The 27,453-nt window shown below is 59.6% G+C and overlaps 2 protein-coding genes across 3 annotated transcripts; one reads left to right on the top strand and one right to left on the bottom strand.

The window, feature by feature from the left end:
* Positions 1-397: 397 nt before the first annotated feature.
* LOC132319652 (CYFIP-related Rac1 interactor A-like) lies at positions 398-4,360 on the top strand. 2 transcript variants are annotated; one of them, XM_059830926.1, is made up of 11 exons: positions 1,462-1,594; positions 1,689-1,823; positions 2,332-2,453; positions 2,531-2,636; positions 2,850-2,986; positions 3,165-3,242; positions 3,360-3,476; positions 3,586-3,665; positions 3,757-3,883; positions 4,108-4,178; positions 4,297-4,360. In XM_059830926.1, exons 2-11 carry the CDS (start codon positions 1,712-1,714, stop codon positions 4,358-4,360), a joined length of 1,014 nt encoding a protein of 337 aa, XP_059686909.1. In that variant the 5' UTR covers positions 1,462-1,594; positions 1,689-1,711. The 2 variants fall into 2 exon arrangements, with proteins under 2 accessions (XP_059686908.1, XP_059686909.1); XM_059830925.1 differs by lacking the exons at positions 1,462-1,594; positions 1,689-1,823 and adding an exon at positions 398-467.
* A 5,372-nt stretch (positions 4,361-9,732) lies between these two features.
* Positions 9,733-26,211, bottom strand: TRIT1 (tRNA isopentenyltransferase 1). The gene is made up of 11 exons (XM_059830929.1): positions 26,129-26,211; positions 19,498-19,638; positions 18,934-19,032; positions 18,571-18,719; positions 17,540-17,682; positions 17,143-17,254; positions 16,444-16,556; positions 15,179-15,256; positions 13,268-13,377; positions 12,823-12,940; positions 9,733-10,375 (listed from the first exon to the last, which is right to left on the bottom strand). Exons 1-11 carry the CDS (start codon positions 26,132-26,134, stop codon positions 10,236-10,238), a joined length of 1,209 nt encoding a protein of 402 aa, XP_059686912.1. The 5' UTR covers positions 26,135-26,211; the 3' UTR covers positions 9,733-10,235.
* Between the last annotated feature and the right edge of the window lie 1,242 nt (positions 26,212-27,453).

Genomic DNA, 27,453 nt, shown 5'->3' on the forward strand with positions numbered 1-27,453 from the left:
ACCCCACAGGGGTCTCCTGGGGCAGCCCCCCGTCCCCCGGCCGAGCACTGGGGGCCGGGGCGGGGGAACCGGGGCGCCTCGCGGGAGGCGGTGTGGCCGGGGCGCCCACAGGAAGCGCAACACTCGCAAACCCACACCCCGCTTCCCTCCCCACCTCGGCAAACGGCAGCAGCAGAAGTGCTGGGGAGAGCCGCCGCATTTCAGCGGATGCTCACGCCCATGTGCTCCAGCCGGGAGGGTGCGGGCTGGGGACAGCGGGGCCGTGGGGTGCAGAGCCCAGCGGGACAGGCACAGGTAGGTGCCACGGTGGCTTGGGCTCGGGCATGCTGGGGTGTCCGGCCGGCGGTGCCGGTGCTGTTCCACTCTGTTCTGTTTCTCTCGCTCAGGTCTGCTGGCCATGGGCAACCTGATAAAGGTATTGGGCAAAGATTTAGAAAACTGTCCTCATTTTTTCCTGGATTTTGAAAGTAAGTCCCGTGAGCAGGGCGGGCGCGGGGAGGGGGCCAGGGCCGCCGCCGCGGCTGCTCTCCGGAATATGGGGACAGGCACGGTGTCCCTGAGCAGCCCCGTGTCCCCAGGCACCTTGGGGCAGCCCTGGACGTGCCCCACAAAGGGCTGGGTGGGGCAGGGAAGTGGGACCCCGAGAGATGTCCCATCCCTGAACGCGCAGGGAGATGTCCCTGGCCGAGTGGCGGGGATGCAGGATACATCCCAGCAGCAGGACCTGGCCCATGAGGACCTAACACACGTGCCCGCTGTCATTAGAGGCGGTGGCACCAGGTGACCATGTGGCACGTCCCCTGCCACCGCCGCGGCAGGGACAGCCTGGAGGCCAGGGATGCCAGGGAAGGAGGAGGGAAGGATCCGTGCCACCTGCCCTGCCGGGAAGGGCAGCGCGGTGATCGCAGCCTGCGCCTGAGGGACAGGGATTGGGGACCCCGGTCCAGCCAGGGGACCTGCCCCAGCTTCCCGCTGACCTGGGCTAACTGGGACACGACAGTGTGGCTCGGGGACCTCGGCGAGGTGCCAGACCTCGTGCAGCCCCATGGCCCCCCCTTCCTCCCTCTGCCCCACTTCCTCCCAGGGCACAGCTCAGAGCAAGAGCGAGGGGGGTAAAAATAGTGCAGCAGGAACCGCTCGCTCCGGCCCCGGCGGGGAGAGGCCGTGCGCAGCTCGCCGCACCGCCTCCGGCACCGGCACATCCCAAAATAGCCGGGGCTGGGGTGTGGGGCTGGGGTCACGCAGCCACCCCGCTCCCACGGCGATGGACCTTCCCTGCTCCTCGTGGGTCCTTTGAGGCAGCACAGCCTTCGCCCGCCTCCAGCCCCCTCCGCAGCCCCCCGGCATGGGGACAGGGCTGTGGGGCTCCCCACGACCCCCCCGTTTCGGGGCTGACTCTGCAGCTAAAGGGGGGGATGCCCATAGCCAAGACTTCGGGGGCTCGCTCACCGCTTCGCCCTCCTCGCCGGAGCCCGGCGGCTCTCTCCTCCCTTCGCTCCTTCCTCTCCATCACCCCATCCGTCAGCTCTCATCACCATCGCGAGGGGGGAAGAGGCTGCAGCCCCAGGGCCGGGAGCAGCCGCGGGGTCACCGCTGACCACCCGGGAGTGCCTCGAGCCCCCGGGAGCAGCGGGGGGAGGACGGGGGCTCTGGCCGCTGCCGGCCGCTGCCCGCAGCCCCGCACCTCTTCCCCGAGCACCACCTCACCATCATGCTTTTTTCCTCTTGTTTCTTCTCTTGCAGGTTTCACATGGGGAACCTTCTTAAAGTGTTGACTTATAACGAACTTGACCAAGGCCCTAATTTTTTCCTTGACTTTGAAAGTGAGATGGGATTTTTATTTTCCTTTTTTGTTTCGTACTTATTCTGAGTTCCACATCCACGCCATTTTGAGTTCTCGTACCCGTCGCCCATCGCATCGCGCCCATCCCAGACGTCCTCCCCCCACCCTCGCCGTCCGGGGTCTCCCCGGGGAGGGGGGGCCGCGGCTGCTGGGGCAGACCCATGGCCGGGGGCTATCGCTCCGCACCTCTTCCCCAGGGCACTTTGCAGCCCATTGGGGCCAGCCCAGGGCTGGGGGCTGCTCGGGGACCCCTGTGAGCAGGACCGTGGTCGCAGGGCAGCCAGGACTCACCCCCATCTGCCCCCCCCCTCCACGGCTTGGCTCGAGCTCGGGCAAGGAGACGGACCGGGGGGAGAAACCCGCCAGGAAGGGCTGTGGGCTGGCGGGAGAGTCGTGGGCTGGGGTGCTGGCACCCCACTCTGGCTCTCACCGCCCGGGGCCCCGCTCAGAGCCCTCCGGGTTTCTCTCCCCGGGGCGCTGCCCTGCAGATGCGCAGCCGACGGAGGCCGAGACGGCGGTGTGGAACCAGGTGAACGCTGTGCTGGAGGAGGCGCAGGCCGTCCTGGCCGAGCTGCAGTCCTACACAGGCGCTGGGCAGGAGATCCGAGAGGTGGGTGCAGCCCCGGCACCCACTGCCCACCCACCCACCATGGCTTGGGGCAACCGCCGGTGCTCTCCCCGCCACAGGCCATCCAAAACCCCGGGGACCTGCGGCTGCAGGAGAGGGCCTGGAGCGCCGTCTGCCCCCTCGTCGCCAAGCTGAAACGCTTCTACGAGTTCTCCCTGCGGCTGGGTGAGCGCTCCGAGCCCCCGTCTCCCTTCCCCGCGTCCCCCCGTTGCATCCTGCATCCCTCCCTGGATGCAGGAATGGGGCAGGTTAGGGGGAGCCCTGGCCATGGGGTGTGCTCAGGTGAGGATGCCATGCTGCCCCGTGCCTCAGTTTCCCCAGCCGGGGCCAGGGAGGTGTGAGGGAGTGAGACGGGGACCAGTGGTGCTTCATCCCCAGAGAACGCCCTGCGGAGTCTGCTGGAGGCCCTCACCAGCCCCCCGTACGCCCCGACCCAGCACCTCGAGCGGGAGCAAGCCTTGGCCAAGCAGTTCGCCGAGATCCTCCACTTCACCCTCAGCTTCGATGAGCTCAAGGTACCTCCCCGTGCCCCCCAGGTGGGACGAGGGCTGGGGGGGCCCGTGGCCCCCACACCGGGACCATGCAAAAGCCATGAGCCAGCGCAGTCCCTTGGGACCCCCGAGGCTCACCCTGGGCACACCGAGCCAGCCGTGACCCCCACCCCGACCCCTAACGTGGGACTCCCCTCGACAGATGACCAACCCCGCCATCCAGAACGACTTCAGCTACTACAGAAGGACCATCAGCCGAAATCGCATTAACAACCTGCAGGTGAGAGGACGGTGCCATCCCCCCACCCAGGGATGGCTTCCCCCAGTGGGGTCACAGGACTGGGGGGGGTCGGGGGGGGTCGGCCACCCCAACAACCCCCATTATCCCACCCCACAGCTGGATGCGGAGAGCGAGGTGAACAACGAGATGGCCAACAGGATGTCCCTCTTCTACGCCGAGGCAACCCCCATGCTCAAAACGCTCAGCAATGCCACCACCAAGTTCGTTTCGGAGGTGAGCGAGGCCGGGGGGGACCCTCGGGGCGGGGGGAAGCCCCCCTCCGGCCCCGGCACCCCACGGGGGTCAGGAGGGGAAATGGGAGCTGGGACCTGTTGGGTTTCAGAACAAGACCCTCCCGATTGAGGACACAACCGACTGCCTGAGCACCATGGCCTGCGTCTGCAGGGTGATGCTGGAGACCCCGTGAGTACCCCACACGGGGGGGGACGTCTTGGTGCCGGGGTCCCTCTGCCACCCCCCTCCCCGGGCTCAGCCGGCCCCTCTCCTGGCGCAGGGAGTACCGGAGCCGCTTCACCAACACCGAGACCCTCCTCTTCTGTATGCGGGTGATGGTCGGCGTCATCATCCTCTACGACCACGTCCACCCCGTGGGGGCCTTCGCGAAGACCTCCAAGATTGACGTGAGTGGGCGTGGGGGGGTCACAGCCATCCCGCTCATCCCAGGGCAGCGGTGATGCCCAGGGGTCCCTCTCCCTGGATGTCCCCTGTGGGGACATCTCTGTCTGAACTGGTCCAGAGGGGAACTCATCCGCGCCGAGCACTGAGGAGGAGGATGGGGAGGAAGGGGAGCAACCCCCCCACGGCATGCCCAGGCGCTCACTGCCTCTCTCGCTCCCCCCACCAGATGAAAGGCTGCATCAAAGTCTTGAAAGACCAACCCTCAACCAGCACCGAGGGGCTCCTGAATGCTCTGAGGTGAGCCAGGGGGCCGGGGGACACGGGGGGGGGCCCTGGCCTCCCCGGCCGGTGCTGTGGGATGGCAGCGGAGGAGTGGGCCGGGGCGCTGTGGGGTGACCGTCCCCTCTCCATCCAGGTACACCACTCGGCACCTCAACGATGACACCACGTCCAAACAGATCCGGGCCCTGCTGCAGTGAGCGCGGGGCGGCCGCCAGAGCCAGCCCCGACCCCACACACCGTCACCGTGTCACCTACGCCCATGACCATACCGCTCATTTTGTACAGAGGGAAAAGGGACAATAAGAAATACACAGAAATATTTAAAAAAAACCAAAACAAAACGGCCCAAGGCCACTCCCCACATGCTCCTGCCCCCCCCTTCCCACCCCCACCCAAATCAGCACCCGCTCCTGGACACGAGGTGCGGGTAGCACCGTGGGGACACCGTGGGGACACCGTGGGGACACCGTGCCGGGGTTGCTGGGGCCGGGCAGGATGGGCCTGGGCAGGGATGCAGGGATGGGGCTGGCAGCAGCAGCAAGCGCCCATGGCAGGGGGGCACCTTGGGGAGCGGGGAAAGGGGCGGGTGTCACCCCCCATCCCTGTCCCCGAGCATCCGGCTGCAGAGGAGGAATAAACATCCCTGCAGATCTGCACTGACTCTGGTGGAAACGGCTCAGTCTCACCTGGTAGATTTTTAATATGAGCAATTAAATCTCCACTCACCTCTTCTTTTCTACATTTTTTTTTTGGGTGTGAAATAAAATGACATTTAATCTGTTCGTGGCCGGAGCGGGGCCGTCTCTGCTGCATCCCATCCTGCGCCGCACCAGCCAGAGGCACCCGGATCACCGTGCCCCGGGGCCCCGTCCGTGACACCCTGGGGACCCTACGTGGTGACCTGGGGACCCGTCCCTGCCGGGACAAACCGTACCTCCCAGCCATGTCTCAGCCCCACCATGACACTGCCGGTGACCAGGAGCTCCTGGAGGGACAATGGCCCAGGGGTGGCCCCGCCATGGTGGTGCTGCCCCCGAGCCAGCGCATCCAGGGCACCCTCCTGCCCCAGTACCCCAGCAGCTGCAGACTGGGAGGACTGGGAGGCTGCTGGAGGCCATGGCAGGCTGCCACCGGCCCATGCCTTTGCCGGCAGATGGCCCTGTGACACCGTGACAAAGCAGCCCCGGCGGCCCCCCTCGTGCCAGCTCCACCATGGGGGGACCCACTTGGCCTCGGCCACCCACCCGCAGCCCCCCCGAGCTAAGGGAGGCCCCACGGGCACCCTGCAGCGCGGGGCCCTGTGCCAGCCCTTGGCGGGGGCTGTGTCACCCCCCACAGGGACACCCGGGGCTCACCCCTCCACGGCCACACTCCCAGGGCGCGGGGCCAAGTCCCCCGGGGTTTGGTGTCCCGCTGGCACTCTCCTTCCCGCGCCCTTTCCCGCCAGGCGCCTGCCTGCACTGCTGGCCCCCCCTCGCTGCCTCACACGGCCCCCCCCAACTCTGCTGGGGGACAATGGGCATGCCGTGTGTGACACCAGCAGCCCAGAACCCTCACGCAGGGTGGCTCCCTGGTGGCATGCCCATGCCTCAGTTTTCCCACCTGTGCAATGGGTGACAAGCGCTGCCTCCAGCATGTGCTGGGAGGGCACACGGGCAGGGTCCCTGCAGCACCCTGGGCTCCAAACCCCCCCACTGAATTGCTCAGGGTGCCAACACAGGGACACCCATCCCACCCACCCGCCCGCCGCAGCCCGGCTCAGCCCCCATGTCCCCAAACCTGCATGGGCACCCACCAGCACCCCCCAGGCCACGGGAGCCACGGGGGCTCGCCAGCAGCACAAGGAAGGGACAAAGAGGGGGGCAGACCTAGCAGCCCCCAGCCCTTCGGGTACCGGCATTTCCTGGGCCTGGTGCCAGGATCCAGCCGCACACACCCGGGCTTTGCCGCCAAAGCCGCCGAACTCCCGCGCGGCGCGGGACGCACACGCCGTTGCACAACCTCGGCCAACAGCTCCTTTTATTTTTAGGCTCTTGCGACACGGCTCCCCCACAGCCCGCCCGAAACACCGCCGAGACACTGAATGGGCCACGGGATCCAAAATGCCCTGCCCTGCTCCCAGCCCTGGCAGCTCTCAGAGCAACTCCATGCACCAGCCGTGCCTCAGTTTCCCCATTAGCTACCTTCGCCCACCAGCCCTGCCACGGCAGCGATGCCAGCCAGCCCTGCTGAGCCCGAGGGCTCCCTCCCACCGAGCCCATCACCCAGGGCTTTGTTAAATCTCCCTGGTGCCCCACGGCACAATGATCCCACCTGGGAACTGAAGATGAGGCCAGGACACTGTTCGGTTCGGTGGCTGCAGCTGCCACATGTCTGCAGGAGCTGCCCGTCCCCAGGTGACACCGACCCCCAGATGGTCCCCAGCTCGTGCGTGGCACCCGGACAGAATCATCCTCTCCGTGTGGGAACTGGGGTGGGAAGAGCCGGGAGAGCGTCACCACCCAGGACCTCCAACAGGAGTTAAGAGACAGTCGGACCCTTTAAACCCACCAGCGAACATGGGCACAGACACCAGCTGGTCACCGGTGCCGGGCGAGATGGCAGCTGTGCCACGGTGCCGGCCGGCTCCCGGTGCAGAGGCACAGCCCAGCCATCCGTATCGTCCCCCCCAGGCCCACCGCGGTGCTGCCTTTTCCTTACAAGGGGAAGGCTGAGGCCAAATTCATGCCACATCTGTGGCTCCAGCCCCGGCTGTTCCCCACGCAGCACCTTGCGGGGCAGAGCAGGCGGCACATCCCAGCAAAGGGCAGCGCCGCACGGATGAGAAATTTCCTGCAGGATGAGCAAATCGGAGCATTTTACAGCCAAAACATAGCAAGAAAAGGGAACCGAAAGGTGGAGGAAACAGAGCACAAGTCCTTGAACATCACAGACAGACGTTGGATCTGAGATCAGCGAAGGGGCTTTGGCTGCTTTGAGCTCCAGGGATGGTGGCCGCAAGCCAGAGCAGCGGGGTTTGGCCAGCCCCACCTTCCAGTGCGGGCAGCAAGTCGGGGCCGAGCTTGATGTGGTGCCATGGAAGGGGCTGGTGAAGGCTGGAGGCAATAAGTGATGGGGATGCAGATGGTGGGATGCTGCCCGTGTACCTCTCACTGCCGGACGCAAGGATTCGGGCCATGCTGGCGGCCACAGTGCGTGCGCTCCTCCCAGGAGGTGTTCCAGAGGTGTCCCCTGGGACCTGCATCACCAACTCCACCTGGCACCCAGCCCTGCCGGGGGCCAGGGACAGGAGCCCAGCCCAGCACCGTGCCAAAATGCCAGTGCCCAGGTGAGGGGACTCCTCCGAGGACAGGCAGTGCCACGGGGACGATGCCCCATCAGCGAGGGCACAGGGCTCTCCAGCTCAAGCTCTCCAGCCGCGATGCTCAGCCAGGCCAGGGCGCCGAGGACTTTAACTGATGGCGAGCCAAGCCACGCCAGGCCTATACTGTTTTCTAATCCCAGTGTAATTAATGACCTTATCTTTGGCCAAAGCCATTTAGATTAAGTGGCTGGTGTGATGGGCTCGGCGGCTCCGGCTGCACAGATGGAAGAGCTGCGTTTGTCTGGGGATTAGCGGAGGGCAGATGGATTGAAGTGCCATTCCCCATCCCCAAACCTCTCGGCACTGACAGCAGCCTGAAACCTGAGACCACAACAACTTTCTCAGCGAGTCCTGGCTGGGACCGGAGAGTGATTTCGCATTGTTCGTCCCTTCTGCAGGAGGCTGGGAGCGGGCAGGGCCCAGAGCAAGAGGAGCGGGAGCCGAAGGACGTGTGCCAGTGCCAGGAACTGGTGTGACCTGCGCCAGGAGCTCTATCCCAGTCCCTGCCTTGAGTCCTTTGAGCAATAGAGGTGGAACAGACACCGGCTTCTTTCTTGGAGAGCAAATCATCGCCAAGATGCTGGCCCTGGCTCTGCATAAATAAATGAGGACCTGTGTCCTCATCAACAGCCCCTACCTCTCCGAGAAAACCAACTCGCTTCTTCCTCCTGGCAGGATCAGGGTGTGATTCCACCTTCCATTTCCCGGTCCAGCCACAGCACGAACAAGCAAGTGTGACAGACCCCCGTTCTCCTGGGACACCTGGGAGCTGCTACCCTCCAAACAAGGCACTGCAGCGGGCGGCAGGGAGCAGGGGGAAGGCCGGGGAGACCCTGCCCGACAGCGGCCGCAGCACAGCCTGTTACGAGCAGGCTCTTGAACGGAACAGGCAGACTAGCAGCTACTGTGGTAGAGGAATAACATTTATCTGTGGGGATAACAAAGTTCATATTAAACCGATTAAGGATATTAAATCCATTTCTAACAGTATGGTCATCTGACTGCACTCAGGAGACGCAGCAGATAATCCCACCCCTCATTCACAGAGCTGCCCTGATGATCCCAGCCTGGCCTGGGAAGATAACTCAACATGTCCATGCCGTCTATCAGAAGACCACGCTCAGCGCATCAGCGGCGAATGGGGTTTTACACCCGGCCTCACCTGCGTCTCGTCCATCCAGGCTAGGAGAACACAGTTCCACGCCACGACCCCTTGGCCGCGTGCCCCAGCGCTGGGCTGAGCCCATATCCACATACGCTTGAGTCAGCGCGGATGGCAAACAAGTCTGGGCTCGAGAAGAGGTTCAGCTGGCGCTGCAGACAGACCCAGCAACACAAACGCAGTGCCCGGCATTTCAAAGCTGATGCCCAGCTCTGTCCAATGCTGGCAGAGAAAAGCCAACCCAAATTCCCAGCTCTTCCTTGCATATTTCCTTCAGTCCGAGCTCCCAAGCCACCCCACACCCCTATCAAATGGCCCAAGGCAGCCACCCCACAGAGCATTACAGAAATAATTCAATGCTGAGGAACACAAACTGGAGGTTTAATCTAATCCCCACCAGAGCAGGCATCTCCGGAGCCTGTGATGGCAGATCTGCCCACGCAGCCCTTCCCCTCAAAGGCTGAGGCCCGAGAGATGGCTCTTGCCACGTGGTGTATCGCAAGCAGCTGAAGGAAAAAATTGTGCTCTACCACCCCAAAACCCTCCCAGGAAGAACCATCTTGATTGCATTTGTCAGGAGAATCCCAAATGCCCTGGAAAAGACCCTCCCGGTTTCACCCACAGCGGCACGCCAGGAAGCGCGGTGGCGCAGACGGCGCTCGCATCCCCCAGGAACGACGCTGCGGAGACCAACTGCCTCGCGGACGCGGCACAAGGAATTTGCTGCTCAGCAACTTGGATTCAAATGTGGGGCCGATTCCCACTGCCAAACCACAGTGTAAACCCCTGGGAATTCAGCTTTAATTCATCTGTTGCAAACTTGATGAGATCATTTCCAAGTTCCTGTTAAACAGGTGCCAGCTCCCTCTGCACCTGCTCTGGGCACAGCGATCAGGCTGCCTCCACCGAGCCGAGAACATCTGCTCAGCTCCCCCAGAAACTGCAGAAAAGGTGACTGGAAGAAGGAACCAGGCCTGGACGTCCTGCCCCTGTGCCCAGAGCAGGGAACCTGGGCCGGGTGGAAACAGAGAGCAAGAAAACTGTGCTTGTTTAGGGAGGGGAACCCACAATAATCTTGCAACTTTATTTCCATATAAAAGAAAACAAAAAATCCTCTCCACAATAAAAGCAGTAAGAGCTCACTCAGCTCCGGAGTTGCACTCCTGGCCAAGCTGGAGGAGTGCAGGGTATTTCTGTCTCTGAGAATGACACATTCGTGCGCCAGCAGCATCGGCTCAACCATTCCAAGGATAATGCTGCGTCTCTGGCAGGAATTAATGCTTGGCTTGGGAGAATGCTCCTAGCAGCCTTGCCCCAGGGCCCAGCCCTTTCCAGGCAGGGCTGGGGAAGCATGGGAACACGGCGCGATGAGGCCACATGAAGAGGATCTGATGCAGCCGACGGCCTTTGGCCATCACTTACACACCTGCCTCATCCTGAAAAAAATGACTCAGCTCATTCGGTTCAAGGCCACCCAGGACTAAGTCGCTTCTTCGCCGTACAGGTGGAAGCGCGGCTGCTCCCCTGCACCAGCTGGATTGCAGGCCTACGGCAAAGGCAAGCTGCTGTCCTCACCCGAGGTCTCTGTGCCCCCACTGTCCCCCTCAGTCTCTGCAGCACGGCAGGCGGCCTCCAGCTTCCTTCTCTTCTTCAGATGGTGCAGGTGGGATTTGGATCGTGTGTGAGCTGGAGGAAGAAGCAAACAGAGCATTTAATTCTGGGGAACTCGGAGAAGGAAACACCTGTCCCGATCCACCGGTGCGGTGCCGAGTGCCCTCCCTTCCCATCCTCCTGCACAACTCATTCCCACAGAAAAGTGAACTCCCAAGCCCTGCCCTGGCCGTTTTTCAGGGTACTTCCAGGCCAAACTATTGGGGCTCAGAGGGGCACAACCCTTCCAAGCCTTCTCCTGACCACAAGAAGGACTGGGAGAGGGAAAAATCCCGGTTCTGTCTATGCAGAAGTCTCCAGATTGTCAGGACTCAACTCTCCCAGCAAGTCTGCTCCTAACCGAGACACGACGCCGGGAGGAGAAAGGAAAGTGTTACCGAAGAGGCGGCACATTGCATGATGCGGGCGAGGTTGTGCAACTCTCCACCACCCCATGGAGCGCTGCCAGGATCATTTGTAAGCCTAGATGCCTGCACCACAGCACTGGGGATATCCTGCGCATCTACAGAGCGGATAGGGATGGAGCCCGGAGCATAATTATGCTTTTGCATAACTCCAGGGCAAGGCCCCCAGCTACAGGAGCACTTCAGCAGGAGTCGGACGGGAACAGAGGTGTAATCCCAAGGATGCAACTTGTACTGACAGAGCAGGGCAGCAGGAGTTGCATTTCTGTCTGAAATCACATAGTTAAGGACAGTAAAACCTCCTGTATCAGTGGTATTATCTAAGTAGAAGGCGCTTTGTCTAACCAGACCAATGTACCATCTTAGCAGGGCGGTTTTGCTCTTTCCAAGAGATCAGAGCAGCAATTAAAGCAGCAAACTTTTCAAGCAGGGCCTTAATTAAACAAGGGTATGTGCCCACTGAATCAAGGCCCTCAGGTGTTTTCGAGTCATCCTTTTCTGCCAAGGGATGAAATTACATGCAAAGCTGCTGCTTTATCACAATGCTGTAGGGTCACCCTCAGCTTGAAATAAAGTCTCACCTCTTAGAATTTGTCGCAAGCAACACCAAAGCATAGGGTGGCTGGAAGAAGCACTGATTGCTGCTGCTGTCTGGGGAGCTGTGCTCTTTTAAGTCCATACAAATGGTAAAATTAGATAAAATTTAAAAATCTTCCAGAGCAAGCAGGGTACTGGGAAGCAGTTCCCAGAACTATCTGTAACTTGACTTAAGAAAACAGACCAGATTGCAGATCGACTCAGCTCCCACTACTGTTTTCACTTCCCTTTGAGCTTTTACATTTTGCAGTTACAAGTAACACCCAGGTTTTGGACCATTTTTCTCCCACCACCTGGGGACTGGAGCCAAATTCAGCTGGATGCAGAGAACAACAGCTGGTCTTGGTTGAGAAAGGTATTGTCGTCATCTATCAGAATCTGGGATGACATCCCTAGAGGACATGTAGTTACAGCTGTAGCGTTTGGGGGTATCTTGAAGAATTCCCACTCGGTCACAAAACTTGCTGGACCTGGAAGGATGGCACGGACCCTGATAATTTTCAGAGTCCTCTAGTTCTGGCGTAGGTACAGCTCCTTCAAAGTACCTCCAAGCTAAGACAGCTGAGCCTGCCTAAATAACAGTTACACTTACAAACGCATCTCACTACAATGAGCTTCCTATTCTGAGCCAAATTCCACCTTGGCTTTCAGCAGTTCCCTGCATCAATAGGAATAAGCGACTTATTCAAATCCAATGACCAACGACCTGAGAAATTTATCTTTTCATTATGTCTGTATATACCGCATTTGGGCAACACATGGAGATTTACCAGTTTCATTTCTGCAGCCAGTTTCTCCACTACTTTTTGTTTCTGGTTCTCAGCATGAACCTCACAGCACAGACAAATTCACTGAGTTAATCTGATTCCAACTGAGCTCTTTTAAAGTAAGTCTATTGAAAATAGAAAATCTCTTTCTATTACCATTACAGCTAGGAATACTCTTTTTAAAAAAAAAAAACCAAACACACAAAGAAGAGATATTGGAGCAAAACTGAGCTATTAAAAACATTAAGACACTTTCATTTTGCACAACAAAATTTTAGAAGAAACAAATTTGTTCTGTGCTTTTTGACGAAGTATCTAAAGTGATGAAAAGGACCAGCAGCCCTGACTAAACACAGACAGCTCCGAGGCTTGATGCTACGTATAGATCCCCGCGTCTGGCGTGACGGCGGAGAGCGGCAGTGTTTACTGGGTGCCGGGGAGGGAGGGAAGCCCGACAGATGGCTGCTGTGGCACAGCTCCTGCACCCCCTCTGGGCTTGCAAATGGCTGCTTTCATACGCGGGCTGTAAACAATCCTTGAAAGCCCAAGATCATGTGCTAAGGGTCATCCGGCCAAGCAGAGACAGCCAAGGAAGCTGCTCTGCTTCGGAGAACTGCCTTGCTCATCCCTCCAGGTAACTGTGTTCGCTGTGCCCCCTCCCAGGTCCTCCCCTCTCCCCCTTGCCGGATCCTACCTGCCCACTCCCTGTCGCCGATGATGACTCTGTCGCAGAGCTCACACACGCGATGACTCCGCTTGTTCTCGTTTACATCGTACTCCATCTTCACAGGCTCTGCTGGGGGCTCACGACCCTGTAGATTAAATAACGCCTCAAATTCATTTCTACTATGAAAATTTGCTTGGTTGTGTTCACTTTGTTAGAGTTTGGGCTCTGAACTTGCCATGGCAGGACAGATACTGCATCTTTACCATGCAAGACAAGTGGAGTACTGGGCATTAGGAGAAATTTTCAGCTTAGACAACAACCCTCTACCACTGCGAGGAAAGCTCAAGGTTGGACGTGTAAACAGACAGCCCTGCTCGCGGGAGGGACTAACTGCCAAGTTATGGGGCCTGGAGACTACCAGGAAGTTGGCTTCTCAGCCACAGCTCAGGTGTTAATTCCACTTGCTTGGTACCTGGATGAAGCTCTCCACAATCTCCAGAGCAGGCTTCAGCACATCCTCCTCCCACCGCAAGAGATCAGACACCTCCAAGCCATACACCGGGGGCACGTTGGGCCCGGGACCTACGGAGACACAGGAAGGCAGGTCACCACCAGAACCTCCCCAGCATCAGGTTCCAGCACCCACGGGGCTACGCTGTGACCAGGGGGGATCTGCTCTTTCCTATCTAGCTGTCCTTTAGCATTCAGAAGCAAATGGCACCAGCCTTTCCAGAGCCAAAATTACCAAAGACCTCAGCATGGGGGGGGCACCGCCTCCGCAAACAGCAGGAACACCTAAGAACTCAAGCAAGCATCTTCATGGTTGTCTGCCTTCAGGACACCATTACAAAATCCAAGCATGCCAACAGCCCATCACAACAACAAGCACTTATTCGCGGCCGTGGTCCACAGGAGGCCACAGAAGATCAAAAAGCTAGATCCAGGCACAAAGCAGTCACACAAAGCTTACAAGGAGATGCAGGCATGGAGTCTGGATGAGGAATCTGCGGGTGCAGGTTCCCACTCAGAGCTGTAATTGCTTGTGCAGCTGCAGGGGTCAATGCTCCCGGATCACAGTAGCAGGCCACAGCAGGAGATGTTTTACTAATGCCTTGACCTGGCAAGGCACAGTTTCAAAGACACCCCTTCGGCCTCCCCCAGCCCGGCGCCAGAGCACGGGGCGCTCGCTGCAGCCCAGCCAAGGCGAGACAGCTGCAATCAGAGAGCGCCCGCTCCCTCCGGCGACGTCGCTGCCCTGCCGCGGCTCACCTGCCTGCAGACACCGGGCACTCGGCCCCGCTCGGACAAAGCCATCAAAGGCTGCCGCGTGCCAGTCTCCAGCAGGTGCTGCTTTTTATTGCTGTACCCACAAACAAGCTCGCAACAGCACTGATCTGAAGCACACCTGCCACCAGAAAGGTGAGCCACAGCCACCAGGCACATGGGCCCAGGAAAGCTCTTGCACCCTGTTCAAAGCCCGTCTTTTGACGCGAGTTTCTCCCTGCCTTTTTTTTTTTTATTGTTGTTTTGCCCCTACCAAGCACCTTTCAACAAGTGCCCGGCTCCCAGCTGCTGCTGCTGGCCCTGCTCCAAGGCTGGGGCTGGGACGGGGAAGTCCTGCTGGCTCCTTGCCACCGCGGTGAGCACAGCCCAGGCTAAGAGCAGCCAACCGGCTCCTGCTCCTAATCTGGAGGGCAGCTGTCAACTGGGCTCTTCGCCCTGCACAGGGAGCACGTGTGGGTGCGTGGGGAGAGGAACAGTGCTGGGCACCCACTCCCCGAGCCCGTCGGGAGCTGTCGGCAGCACAGGCTGCAGGGATGCTGCAGCCATCATCATCTACTGCTGCTCGCCACGGGGCTGAGCTTTTGCTCGCTTTGTTCCACTGGAGTATTAGCCATCCTGATGGCACTTCTGTTGGGGGGGAAGATCTTCCCTTGACAGGCAGACAGGAGTACAGGGGAAGCAGTGAGAAGGAGCTGGCTTCCTGAGTGTCTGGGCGGACGGGCTGTGGGCAAGATAAACATGGACAGTGCCGGGTGGGCTGTCTCAGGAGGACCGAGTCGCTGCTCTGCCACCCAAACATGTGGGAAGGAATCTGCGCAGAGCCTGGCGGGTGGATTGGGAGACTGCGTGCCTGTGGATCCTGGAGGGATCTGGCCAGGGGCAGACACCTGCAGAGCCAGGGCAGCCTGGGACAGCAGGAAGAATCCAGGCAGGATCATCTGATGTCTGCTGGACTCACTTCCCCCCCAGCACACACTACCCCAAAGCAGAGGTGCCACCACTCTCCTCTCTTGAGCTGGGAGCAGGGGATGTGCCAAAGAGGGATGAGAAGAGATGTGAGAGCAGGGATGGCGAGGCAGGGTAGGAACAGAGGACTTACGTCTCAGGAAGCGGTTTCGAACCCACTTGTTCTGCCTCCGGGCATATCTCTTGGTCACCTGTTTCAGGGCCTGGATCCCTTTGAAAGAGAGGGATTAAAAAAAACCCCAAAGGTCAGCACAATGCTGCAAGCTGAGCTCAGAGCAGAGTGAGAAGAGGCTGTTGGCTCCAGTGGGGGGAAATCACACAAGACAAAAGTGCCGGACGGTACCATGCTCGCTTAAGGGAAGTATTTCTACTGTCAGTCTGGAGGTCTCCGAGCCAGCAGTGAGAAGTGGTCATCACGGCAAAGCAGCCAAGCCCTGCCAGACAGAGTGTAGGGGCGGCAGCAGCGCGGAAGGGCTGGACAAGGTGTCCCAAAATGCCCTTGAATGAACACTGCACAGAAAGGGCCCAAAATCTTTGCCCTGAAGCTTTTAGCAGGTAGGACCATCTGTTCAGAGGCTGCACTGCTCTCATAATGCCTTACTGAATTGCTTCTGTGCAAACGGAGCCCAGGACTCCTTGTCCTACCCACAGTGGGCCCAGAGGACAGTTTACCACTGTACAACCTTTCAATATTTAGTACCAGACTTATCGTATCCCTCTTAATCATCTCCTGAGCAGACACAACAAGCTCCTTCTGCACCAGACTTGTTTTCAAGCCTTTTATCATTTCCGTGGTTTCCTCAGCCTCCATTTCCACTTTGCACTGAACCCTCCTCGACACAGACTGATTCCATCTGGGACCTCTGCTGTGCTGAGGAGCAGAGCAGCTCTCTCCTCTAACAACAGCACATCAGCCCAGACACCCCAGAATAACACATGCCATTGAAAAGCACATGACTATTGACTCATGCTGTGATCTGCTAGATCCCCAGATCCCTTCCCGCCATCCTGCTGCTGAACCAAATGCTCAGTTCTGCTTCATTCCTTCTTCCTAGCCCTGTTCTCCACAGCATTCACATCCTAGCTGGGATCCCATCACCGAGGTCACTGTTGGACCAGCTCCAGATCCAGTCACACTGTGCTCAGTACATCTTGCAAGAAGGCCTGGGGGAAGGGAGGGAGGAATTGCTCTGGGTGTGCCCAGAGATGCTCTCCAAGCACTGAAAAAAGGAGTCCCTGTCCCCCTAGGCTGGCAGAAGTGGAAAATGCACAGAAAGAGGTGCAGCTCAATTCCAACAAGACCTGCCCTGGGTTTGAGCTTGGTTCAGACCACCACGCAGTGTCACCTGGAGCTGTGTGGGGCTGAGGGACGTAGGGCACACAGGGTGTTCCTCCCACCTTTTTGCAGCAGCAGGGCACTGGTCTCGGGCGAGCAATTCCCCTCATTGACGAGGTACTCGTGGAACTCCTTGAAGCCGATGGACTGGAAGATGCCGTGCTGGTAATCCTGCCTGGAGAACAAGACAAGAGGCAGGGGTCAAGGCCATCTCCTTCAGCACAGTGGGAGACCTCAACCCTCCCCTTCTTAGCTGAGGCCTCTGTGTCTCACCCTGCAGGGACCTCCCCCGGTGACACAAGCTCATGGCCTCAGGGAACAAGCCAAGCCAAGCCAGGCACACACAGGAACGCAGGCGGGTGCCTTCAGTGCCACCCCATGTCAGCTTTGCTGTGTGAACGCTCAGGCAGCACCAAGACTGAGGGGAAACGTCACCACTTGGCAGGTATGGTCCAGGTAAAATTAATTCAACGCTGAGACCTGGAGGGACTCTGCTGTTTCACCAGCCCTGGTCTAAGGGCTCTGGCAGAGAAGGCCGGGAAGTGCTGGAGGATCTGTCTGGTTCAGACCTCTCCACTGATGGTGCCCCCGCAGAGGCAGGCACGCGTCCCGTCTGCTGGCCCTGCCGTAGGAGCAGGCGCTGCCCGGAGAGAGCTGGGAGCAGCAATACATCGGAGCTGCTGCAGGGAGAGTCAGTCTGGGCCCTGCATGGGTCCAGCAGGTGGGACTGGGAGCAGAAAGGGAGCTGGCTTCTCACCCACCGGTTCTCAGCCACCTTCTCTTGGTTGTAGCGTCGGTGGAAGTCCCGCAGCTCCTCCAGCAGTCCCGCAGCCAGCATGTCATCCACCCGCTTCTCCAGCCGCTGGTCCAGAGCTGGGAGGAGGAGAGCAGGACACACTCAGATGCTCGGAGCCGTGCCTTCAGGACGCCCACAACTGGACAACGTGCTAGGAATCGGTTCGGCACTGCCAGCCTCCTGATCCACCTGAGGAAGGCAGAGCCCAGCCAACGAGGGGAGGGAGTCCTCTGTCATGCCCACTGATGCCAAAAGAATTGCTGCCTTGTTCAGGGAGGAGGCTGGGGCAGGCGCAGGGAGTCAGCCCTAACCCCACACCACCGTGCTCAGCCAGGCAGGAGCTGTGCAAAGCCCACTCTCACCTGCCTGGTCTGCATAGAGCCACAAGATGCAGGAATGTGGGTATTTCAGGGGACCCCCTAAGGGTCCCCCACCTTCCTCCTCCTGCTGCTGGTGCAAGATTTCACTATGGGGGATCCCCGTCTCTTCAAACACTTGGAGGCTCCTGTAAGCAGAGACAGACAGAGCTCAGAGGCTGGGTGAGGATGAGCTTTTCCATTTCCCCAGCAGCCCTGGGGGCTCCAGCAAAGGGAACCGCAGACGCTCGCTGAGATCCAACCCTCTCATGAGGGGGAAGGGCAGGTTTCTGCCCCCTCCTGTGCCCAGCATCCTGAGCACACCCAGGTCCTGGGGGTGCAATGCAGTGCAGAGCACAGCGATGGCACCCAAGGAGCCCAGAGCACAGCCACCCACTCCTGCCTGGCACTGGGACAAGCCCTGCAGGGGACGGGGTTCTGGCTCCAGCCCTGCCCTTTCCAGCCAGGCAGGGCTGCAGGGAAGGGGCCAGCGTTGCCAATGCTGTGAAGCATTACCGCCAGCTCAGCCCAGCCCAGCCAGGGAGGTGGAGGAAGCTGCGCGGGGTGCCCAAACCTCCGTCCCCCTGCACCGTGCGAATGGGGTGGGCGGCGTTCTGCTCCCCCCAGGCCAGGGCTCGGCTGGGATGGGCCCGCCAAAGCAGCAAGCCTGGTCTTGCTGCCGTGCTGTTCCCACAGAGCTCAGGTATGTTACTCAGCCAGCACAGCAGCTTGCTCTTTAAATAGCTCCAGATAAACCCTGCTGCTGGGGCACCACAGCGGGAGCAGCCCCGGTGCATGAAAGCCAGGAGCAACGCGCTGTCCTGGACCCTAAAGGCAGTTCAAGCTGGGGGCTGCGTGGCCAAAGGTCTCAGATCCCAGAGAGCTCCCCAGCACCAGTGCTCCAAGGTCTCCCAAGCACCTTGCTAAGAGGCTAGGAGCACCTGCCTGGGATGGGAGAGCCCATCTTGTCGCGTTCCCAGGCACACGATTCTCTCAGGAAGGGGTGCTGGGCCCTGCCCCCAGATTGCCAAGCTCACCTGGCCACTTTGCGCTTGTCATGGGGGTGCAGCTTGGCCGCCATCTCTGGGTCCACCTGGCTCAGGCGGCGATGGAGCTCGACACCGTCTAGCTGCTCCAGCTCCACTTTCCTGTCGGTGACTGGCCCGGGGGCTGTCGTGGCCTTCTCCTGTGGGGCACAAGGCAGCCCTGGGTCAAGACACTCATCCATGTGCAAAGCCAGTACAAGCAAGATGATCCCCCAGACCCACAGGGTGAATGAGGGGCTTTTGGTTCTCCTTGCCCCAGTCTAGCAGGGGAAGCACCATGAACAGTCGCAGGAAGCCTGCCCTGAACATGGGGCTCACCCTTTCCCAGAGGGATACACAGCTCCCCAACGGTACCTTGGTGTTGATAAGGACCTTCCAGAGCAGGGACTCGATGTAGTAGTTGGTTCCCCCCACAACAATGGGGATCTTGTCTCGGGCAAAGATATCTTCAATGTGCCACAGTCAAGGAGTGTAAGGAGAGATGCACGGCAGGGAGTGAGGGCTGTGGGGAGCAGCAGCCTGGGGCCCAGACCCCACTCTCCCAGCCCCATGGAGCCGGTGAGGCTGCAGGACAGGTTTATAGGTGTCCCTCATCTCTCACTATCCTCTGCTACCTGTGCCAGCTACCACCAAGATGCAGGGACACCCAGCGTCTCAGCACTGTTGCGGTGCAGCAGAGATCTTCCCCAACCATCAGAGATCTTCCCCAACCATCCCTGAGGAGGGGCTGCCCTGAGTATTAGCTGGGTAAAAGAAGCTCTAAGTCCCCTTTGCCAGCAGTATCCTCTGAAAAACAGAGTTAGCTGCAATGTGGAGAGCCCAAGGCTGATGCAAACACTGATCTCTCTTGCAGGCCTGGCTGTGAAGGGGGAAAGTCCGTATCTGCTCAGCCAGGCAGGCTGCAGCGTGAAAGGATATCAGAGCCACGGCTTTGTCTCTGAAATCCACCACCGTGTAGTTAGAGACAAGGGGATCCACAAAGCTGATCATGTGGTGTCTGCACAGACGCTGTTCCTGGGGAGAAACCTTGTTCGTGATGATGTCCAAGCCCTTGTACACCTGGGGAAGAGAAGAGCCTGTCATTCACCTCTGCGTCCCATGAAACCCCCACTGGCCACCACTCCTTCCCCCACACGCAGCTTCTGCCTGCCCCATCACCCCTCCAAGCCCCTCACCAGTCTCTGGAGAAGCAGGCAGCACAGGCAGGGGCACGTGCCCCATTCAGGCGAGGCAGCAGGAATCTCACCAACGCCTGCTCCTGCCAGGGCCAAACTGCCTCTCTCCAGTGTTTGTTCCTGCCCACGGGAGATGAACCGTGAGTCTGACCGCTTACGATTGCTTTCCTGGTCTGATATAACCCTGCAGTTAGGGACAGAAAGGCTGATCGAGCGATCAGAGAGCAGTGTCAGAGCCCGGTCAGCGTAATCAACCAAGCCCGGCTCCAAGGCACAGAGCTCCGAAACAACGAGGGCGGCTGCCTCTAAGCTGCCAGCTCCTCATCTGCTGCCATTGCAGCTAAAAGCTCTCTCCAAACTCCCGTCTCAAGCACAGCACCAAGTCTTGTTTGGGGACAAGGATCACTGCTTCCTGTAACACACAAAGATCTCTCTGGATGCAACGTGCAACTTCATAGAGCCTCCTAAACACACACAAACGGTCTGAGCTCATGCACACCATGAAAGCCTGGCGCACTGCCTGCTTCCTGCTCTCACCAAGCTGGTCAGGTACAGAGAGGAGCAAAACACATTGGTGCAGGCCAGTGATCCCAGGGGAAAAGAGGCACTGTCCTGCACAACATGCCAGGAGACAATGGTGAGAGCAACCAGCAGCACCTTACTGCTTCGAGGTACGTCTTCAATCTCGAGTTTGGATATATAACCTGGGAGAGCACTGCCGAGAGATTCTGGCCCTCAGCTAGAGAGCTAAAAGCAGAGCAGGAAGAAAAGCCACCCAAACCAACCCCTCAGGAGCATTCTTGGTAAAAAGCCAAGGCAACCTGCGATCCCAGCAGCACGCATCCGAGCCACAACCCAAATCCACCCTCCAGGCTGCATAAAGCAAGAGCCACAGCCCAGCCCGCAGACCCAGGCGGTGCAAGTACCGGAGCTGCCTCAGCTTGGCATCCCATCCCCACGGCTCAGCTGGGTCCCGTCAGTAAAGCCCTTTCAGATGAGAGCATCTTTCACCCAGGAGAAGGGAGGAAGGCTCTTCTGCCTGCTCCCCACGGCATGCAAACACAACCCTCCTCAGGGTGGGGTGCCCCTGTGCCCTGGCACTGCCCTGGGCATGGCTGTCAGTGGGTGCTGCGAGGCTCTGCAGACAAACAGGGATCAGAGCGGGGACCTGCACCCCAAGGGTGCTGGCAGCAGGCACGTGATCGCAGTGGGACACACAAAGGCTTTCTGTCCAGCCCAGCTCTGCACCATGCCAAGGACCGAGCACCCTCCATGCCAGGCGGTGGCTAAGGCTCTGCTTCTTGCCGTAGTTGCAGGGAGGATGTGTTTAGCTCTCAGTACCTCCCCGCTTGGAGCAGTCGCTCAGCTTGAGATAAACTGGCCTGATGGGAGAAAAGCCTGAAAATGGCTGTACTCATTTCCTCCTCCATCACCCAGAAACCACCCCAGCCAGAGGGCCAGACTTCCAGAAACAAATTTCCTCTTAATCCCCTCTGAGAAGCTGCCAAGCCTCCAGCTGCAGCATGGCCTCCACCCACTGCCTCCCTTGGTCCCAGACAGAAGGACAAGGTGACACAGAGGTGACCTATGGGCAGAAGGCACTGAGCGGCAGCAAGGGATGATCCGAGGTTAGTAGAGCAGGGAAGCCTGATACCTGCCTGGAGCAGTCATGCGAGCTGCTGGGGCGGCTGAACCGGCTGCAGCCCGGCAGGTACTCCCCGTCTTGCTTAACTCTTGCACTTGCCGCTTGGAGGACCAAGGCCAGCCCCGGCTCCCAGTCCCTCGGCAGAGAAAAGCTCGCCTGGGGGCAGGAAGCGAGGGGGGAGCGGGAGGGCAACCAAATGCTCTTCCTTTCTGCCCTGCAGAAACCCAGCTGGCTCCAGGGGATGGGGAGCAGACAGGAGGAGAGGCCCAAGAGGCAGCTCTCTGCCAACATGCCCTGTGGCTGGCTGCAGCCTATTGATCCCCTTCCATCACCCAGCCTGGGCTGAGCAGCGCCATTCAACGCAAGTCTCCAGTCGGCACCAAAAGCCTTTCAATTCGGTGAGCTTTGGCTCAGTGCCTTCTCACCCCCGGCAAGGGCCAGTCCAGCCCTCCAGTTCCTCCGACTCCCACTCGTCTGCCTGAAACCACAGTCAATACAGAGGGCTGACGGGGAGGCTCGGAGGCAGCCGGGAGCTCCCAGTGCCCTGCGCGGGCAGAGCCGGGATTTACAGTTCAGGCTCCAATCCCCCAAGGTTCTCCCGGAGATTAAACACCGAGAGCCTCCCCGAATATCTGGCAACAAGAGGAGGAGGAATGCGGTGTCAGTGTGTGGGCTGGGAGGAAACAAAGGCGGCCTTTTACACACACCCAGCAAAGCCCGGAGAAGGTTTCCACCAGCTGGCTGTCGGCAGGGCCTCGCACCAAGACGTCCTCCCGACACTCATTTCTATTTTCAGCAAGCGGCTCAGATAAGCCTTTGTTGCTTTCTAAGGCCCCAAAACAGATTAGCGGCAGCCTGGAGCAGCAGGCCTCCGAGACATCGAATACAAGCCAGGGACTAAAGATGCTTAGCCTTGACGGCGTTCTCCCACCTCTGCCGCTGAAACCCCCGGGCTGTTCAGCCCCACAGTTCACAGCACTTTGCCGGAAGGTCAGCGCCGTCTCCCTGTTAAAGGTGGGGGGAAACTGAGGCAGGAGACACAAACAGCAGCAATCCTCAGGAAACGGTGCCTGTGAGGATCTGCAGCCCAGGAAGGGTGGGCTCTCCCAAACCCTCGCTCTGCCACCAGTTTCATGCACAATCCCAAACTCTGTCCCTTTGTCACCATCTGTACTAGAGGGGGAAAGGCATTATACTTGCCTTGAGCACAGGGAGCACAGTATAGAATGTGACATGACGGCTGTGCGGCACAGGGACCCCAGACACATCCAAGGCACCTACGGCCAGGAAGAGTGTGAAGATTTCACAAGGGCCAAGGGATCTGCCAGCTGGAGATGGGCATGGAGGACCCAAACCAAGCTACGGTGCAAGGAGAGCACGATTCACTCCCTAGTCCGATCCCTGCCACGAGAAGGACGTCAGCAAAGGCTCTTAAGATGTCCTGACTTGACACACTAACTGGCAAATGTACCCAGTATGCTACAACAGCCTCCAGAGAAGGACTGCATCGCCACTTTGAACTATGAAATCCGTAAGGGACAGTGGGATCAGGAGCGGACGGAGCCTTCCAGCAAGCTGGCACTGGGATCGCTGCATGTTCACTGCTCATCCAGGAACAAACAAATGGGACTGGCTTCCCTCCGCCTGGCTCCCCGGGCAAATGACTTACTCCTAAAGGAAACTCACTGGGATGACAAACAGCAACAGAAAGGACAAAAAGAAAGATTAAGAGGCCATCAGATTAACCAGAGCTCCTGAGCTGCATGCAGGCAGCAGCTAAATCTGTAATTTGACCACAGTGACTCAGGGCCATGACGAAAACGCCCTGGAGATAGAGGGGTGCCTGTGTGCAGGAACAGGTGGGCTCAGGGCTCCCCGGCCCCTTCCCGAGCCTGGCTCCAGCTCCGGCAGCTGCCCAAAACACTGCCAGCATTTGTCAGAGCTCCGCGGAGCCCGCACGGGGTGCAGCGATGAATGGACAGAGGGGGCTGAGGGCGACACGGTCGCTGGCAGCTGTCAGTCGAGAACAAGCAATTGGATTTTTAAAACCCAGCGACTCTTCCGCAAAGACACTGGAGCCAGCTCTGTGTGGCAGAGGGATATGCAGCGGGGAGACAATATTCCACGGGAACAAAGCCAGCAAGAAATCAGACCCAGTTGGCTGGCTGTGGCTGCCTAAGCGGGGCATGGGGGTTAGTGGAGCATGGTGGGGGAGGCGCAGACGCGAGCTGCTTGAGGCTGTGCCTTCAGGCAGCCGGGGCCGTGGAGAGGCAGGGCTCCCCCACTTCGCCGCCCCGAGAGGCCACGCTGAAAGCACACTGCATTACGGGATAAAAGTAGCGTAGCTGCTTGGCTCTCGCTCCACAGTCACGCTAGAATGAGATTAAAAGGAAAGGAGGACAAGAGGCACTCGAGCCCGGATGCCATTGGGCGCCTGCAGCCAGAGTCCTCCCAGTGCCTGGATTCCCATAGTGGGCCCTGAAACAACCAGAGCACAAAATACATGCTTCAAAACATCCACCAGCGTGAAACGAGAATCCGCAGCACGCCAGTCGGCTCCAGCCATGTCCACAGAGCTCGGGATGCAGCGGGAACCTCGTGTTTGCAGGATTGCTCACGTCAACAGCCCCTTCCCTGATATTAAAGCCTGCTGTACGCTGGGCTGGCAGTCACCGCAAGGTCCGAGAACCTCAGCATTCACAGTACACAAATGGGCACGAATAACCAAACAAAAGCTCCGGGGCTTGTTCGGATCGGGAAGGTCGGTACTAGCCGAGCTCTGCTCAGAGATATTTCTGACGTGGACACTAGAGCAGAGTAACTCGCCTTGGAAACTTAACAGCAGCTGACTAAAAGCCACCCCAGCCCAGACAGGGTCTGCGGAGAGAACCAGCCCGCAGGCAGTCCCACCCTGGGCTCGAGGAGAGCGAGACGGAAGGCCCAGCCCTTCATAGGGAGCACACGTTAAAGGCTCGCAACACCGGCAATGCCTGGTGGTTCACGAGAGCTGGGCCGGGCAGCTGCCCGCAATCAGGCAGCGCTGGACAAAGCTTCCGCATCTTGCATGGATGTTTTGTCCCTGTGGGATTTTGTCAATTCAGCTCAGACCTCACACAGTCTTTCCCCAAGAGCTTAAGCAAAACATTCTGTAAAATTAAAGCTTTCCGATTGCTTGTTTCAAATTCAGCAGAGAAAGTTTTTAAATCTAGCTCTCTGGGATACAAATAGTGACCAGTATCAGCAGCCCGGTGCAGGAAACCAGGAGGTGGTTGGAGGACAGCGAGGGTCGATCTCTGAGTAGCACAAAGGGCAAAGGGTGTTGCTGGCAGAAACCACCTTTTTAAAAAGCATAATATGTTAAACATTAAACTTGGTGGAAAGTTCAGGCGTTATAGAAAGAGAACAGTGAAAGTGTTGATTAGGAAGGAAAACATTTAACTAAATAATAACAAAATCCCTGCTGTTGCTGAAATCTACATCTTGTGACAAAGCTCTGGTAGCTGAACGCAATTAGGACCAAAAAAACAAGCCTCGGTTCCTTGGTGTTTGCTGACCCTGACTGTACAACTGATATATTCCACGCTGCCGCTTGCAATAAGAGATGAGACCACACAGACTGTCACTAGTAAGTAGCAAATAGCATTTTTAATACTCTTTCCCTTATCTTGTTGGTGACCCTTTGCTGGGTGACCGGGGAGGGGAGCGCTCGCCTTTGGGTGCCACGTTACAGCCTTACTGATGCTATGTCCATAAAATGGCCTCTGGAAGGAGTGACAGCACCAGCCAGCACTGCTGCCTCGACAGGTCTCCCAGCCGGGATGCGAAACACAACGCAGAGACCGGCCCGGTCCGACGCGCGCACCTTAAGGCCTCGGTCCAGCTGCAGTTTCTTAGGCAGGACTCGCACCACGTCCCGTGCGGCTGCCCACAACCCGAGGTCCATGTCAGCAGATCCGCATCTGCAGGAGCAATCCTGGGTATCGCTCACCACCGATTAACTCCAGCTGCTGCGTTCCCTTAGTCAACTGCTCCTTACACCTCCATGTAGTTTTTTGTGGGTTAAAATTAAAACACCCTTGCTTTGTTTTTCTTCCAAAAGGGGAAGTTATTGGTGGGGGGCGTGCTGAACAAACCCAGCTCTGCAGCTTTGGTTGTGCCGCCTGGTTCAGCGCTAACAAGCGAGCACGGCACGCTCCCCCCGAGCGCAGGACGGGAGACTGTGACACCGCTCACTCGAACATAAACAACCGGCCACCGGGACAGGGCACCGGGGCCAGGCCGGGCCGTGCACCGGGAGCACACCCAGCGGGCAGGATCCGTGCCCCGGGCTGTCCCCCACAGGCACCCGGCCACGGGGCCTGGGGTCCCCGGGTGAGCCCAGCTTGCAGCCCTGTGGGGCTGGGCCTCTCCGGGCCCCGACCAGGCCCCATCGCCTCCCCCGGTACCAGGCCAGGCCGCCTCCCGACACCCTCAGCCAGGCCCCGGGCCCAGCTCCGGCCTTCCCCGGTCCTCAGGCCTGGCCGCGGCCTCCCCCGGGCCCAGCCGCGGCCTCCCCCGGGCCCCAGGCCCGGCCCCGGCGTCTCCTGGTTCCCGGGCCTATCCCCGGCCTCCCCCGGCCGGCCGCGGCCTCCCCCGGGCCTCCCCCGGGCCTACCCCCGGCCTCCCCCGGGCCTCCCCCGGGCCTACCCCCGGCCTCCCCGGGCCCCCCGTAGGCCGGGCCCGGCCGTACCTGCATGGAGTCGGCGCTGACGATCTCTCCGCCGAGGCGCAGCCCGAGCTGCAGCGCCAGCGCCGACTTGCCGGTGCCGGTAGCGCCGAGGATCACCACCAGCGGCCGCGGCGGCGGCGGGGCCCGGCCCAGGCAGAGCGCGGCCGCCGCCATGGCCCGGCCCGGCCCGGCGGCTGCCATGGGGACGGGCGGGCGGGACGGGGGCGGGACGGGGACGGGGCCACCCGCGGGGCGGACGGAGCCGGGCCCTGTGCCCTGTGTCCCTCTGCCAGGCGGGGTCCCTGTCCCCCGCCCGGGTCCCTCCCCTCGCCCCCGGCCCCGGCCCGGGTCCCCAGCCCCGGCCCCTGCCCTGTGCCAGGTCCCTGCCCGTCCCCACACCCCCGGCCCCTTTTCGGGTCCCCCGGGCATCGCCCGCCTCCCAGCCGCCCCCCCCGGCCCCCCCACACCCGGGCCGTGTCCACGAGTGGGGTTCTGCCCCGTGGTACCTTTTTTGGGGGGGTAAGGTGGGGTAGGAAGGATGCTGTTGCTATAGCAACGGGGCAGGGGCATGAGGAGCGGGGCTGTTGCCATAGCAACAGAGAGGAGCGCGTTGCCGTGGCAACCGCAGCCTCCACAGAGGCTCGTCCTCCCCATCGCCACGGCAACACGGGGAGATGGGGAGCGGGCGACTGTCTCCGTGGCAACAGAGGGGAGGGAAGGCAGGGAGACGGTTGCCATGGCGACGGCGGGAGGAGGGTATCTCCGCGGGCTCCGCTCTCCCTGGCAACACACATCCTTTGCCATAGCAACAGGGAGCAGGAGGCTGCGGGCCGGGGAGGGGTGCGGGCAGCCGGCCCCCCTCGGAGGGGAAGGGATTATCACCGCCTCGGGGAAACTGTCCTAAAAATTTGCCAGCCCAGGCGTGAAGGCGGCACGGCGCCCGCCGCACCCCCGCAAAACCGGGGCTGGCGGGAGTCAAGCTACGGTGGGAAAGCAGAGGTGGTTGGGGGGGGGCAATAGCAGAGGATTTAAGGGAGTGAGTCGTAAGCAGGGTGTGAGTGGGGCAACGTGCATTAAAAAAATAACTGTGAGGTCTGGAAGTGTCGAATCGTGATGGTGACAGTCGACGCTTGCAAATTGCAGCACAGAACAAGCGAGGAGGAAAAGCCCTGTATGTTTATTTTGTTCACTTAATAGCACTGTCAGTCTGCTTTCCTCGTCCTCACCGTGGCAATACGAGAGGAGACATCTGCTTTAGTAACCAGGGAAGTTTCGGGTAGATATATATTTATGTATGCTGGCTTTGAGCAGAACTCAAAGGTTTGTGCAAAACTGCAACTGTTCCT

The sequence above is a fragment of the Gavia stellata genome, chromosome 29, assembly GCF_030936135.1.
Source record: "Gavia stellata isolate bGavSte3 chromosome 29, bGavSte3.hap2, whole genome shotgun sequence".
NCBI classification, from domain to species: Eukaryota; Metazoa; Chordata; class Aves; order Gaviiformes; family Gaviidae; genus Gavia; species Gavia stellata.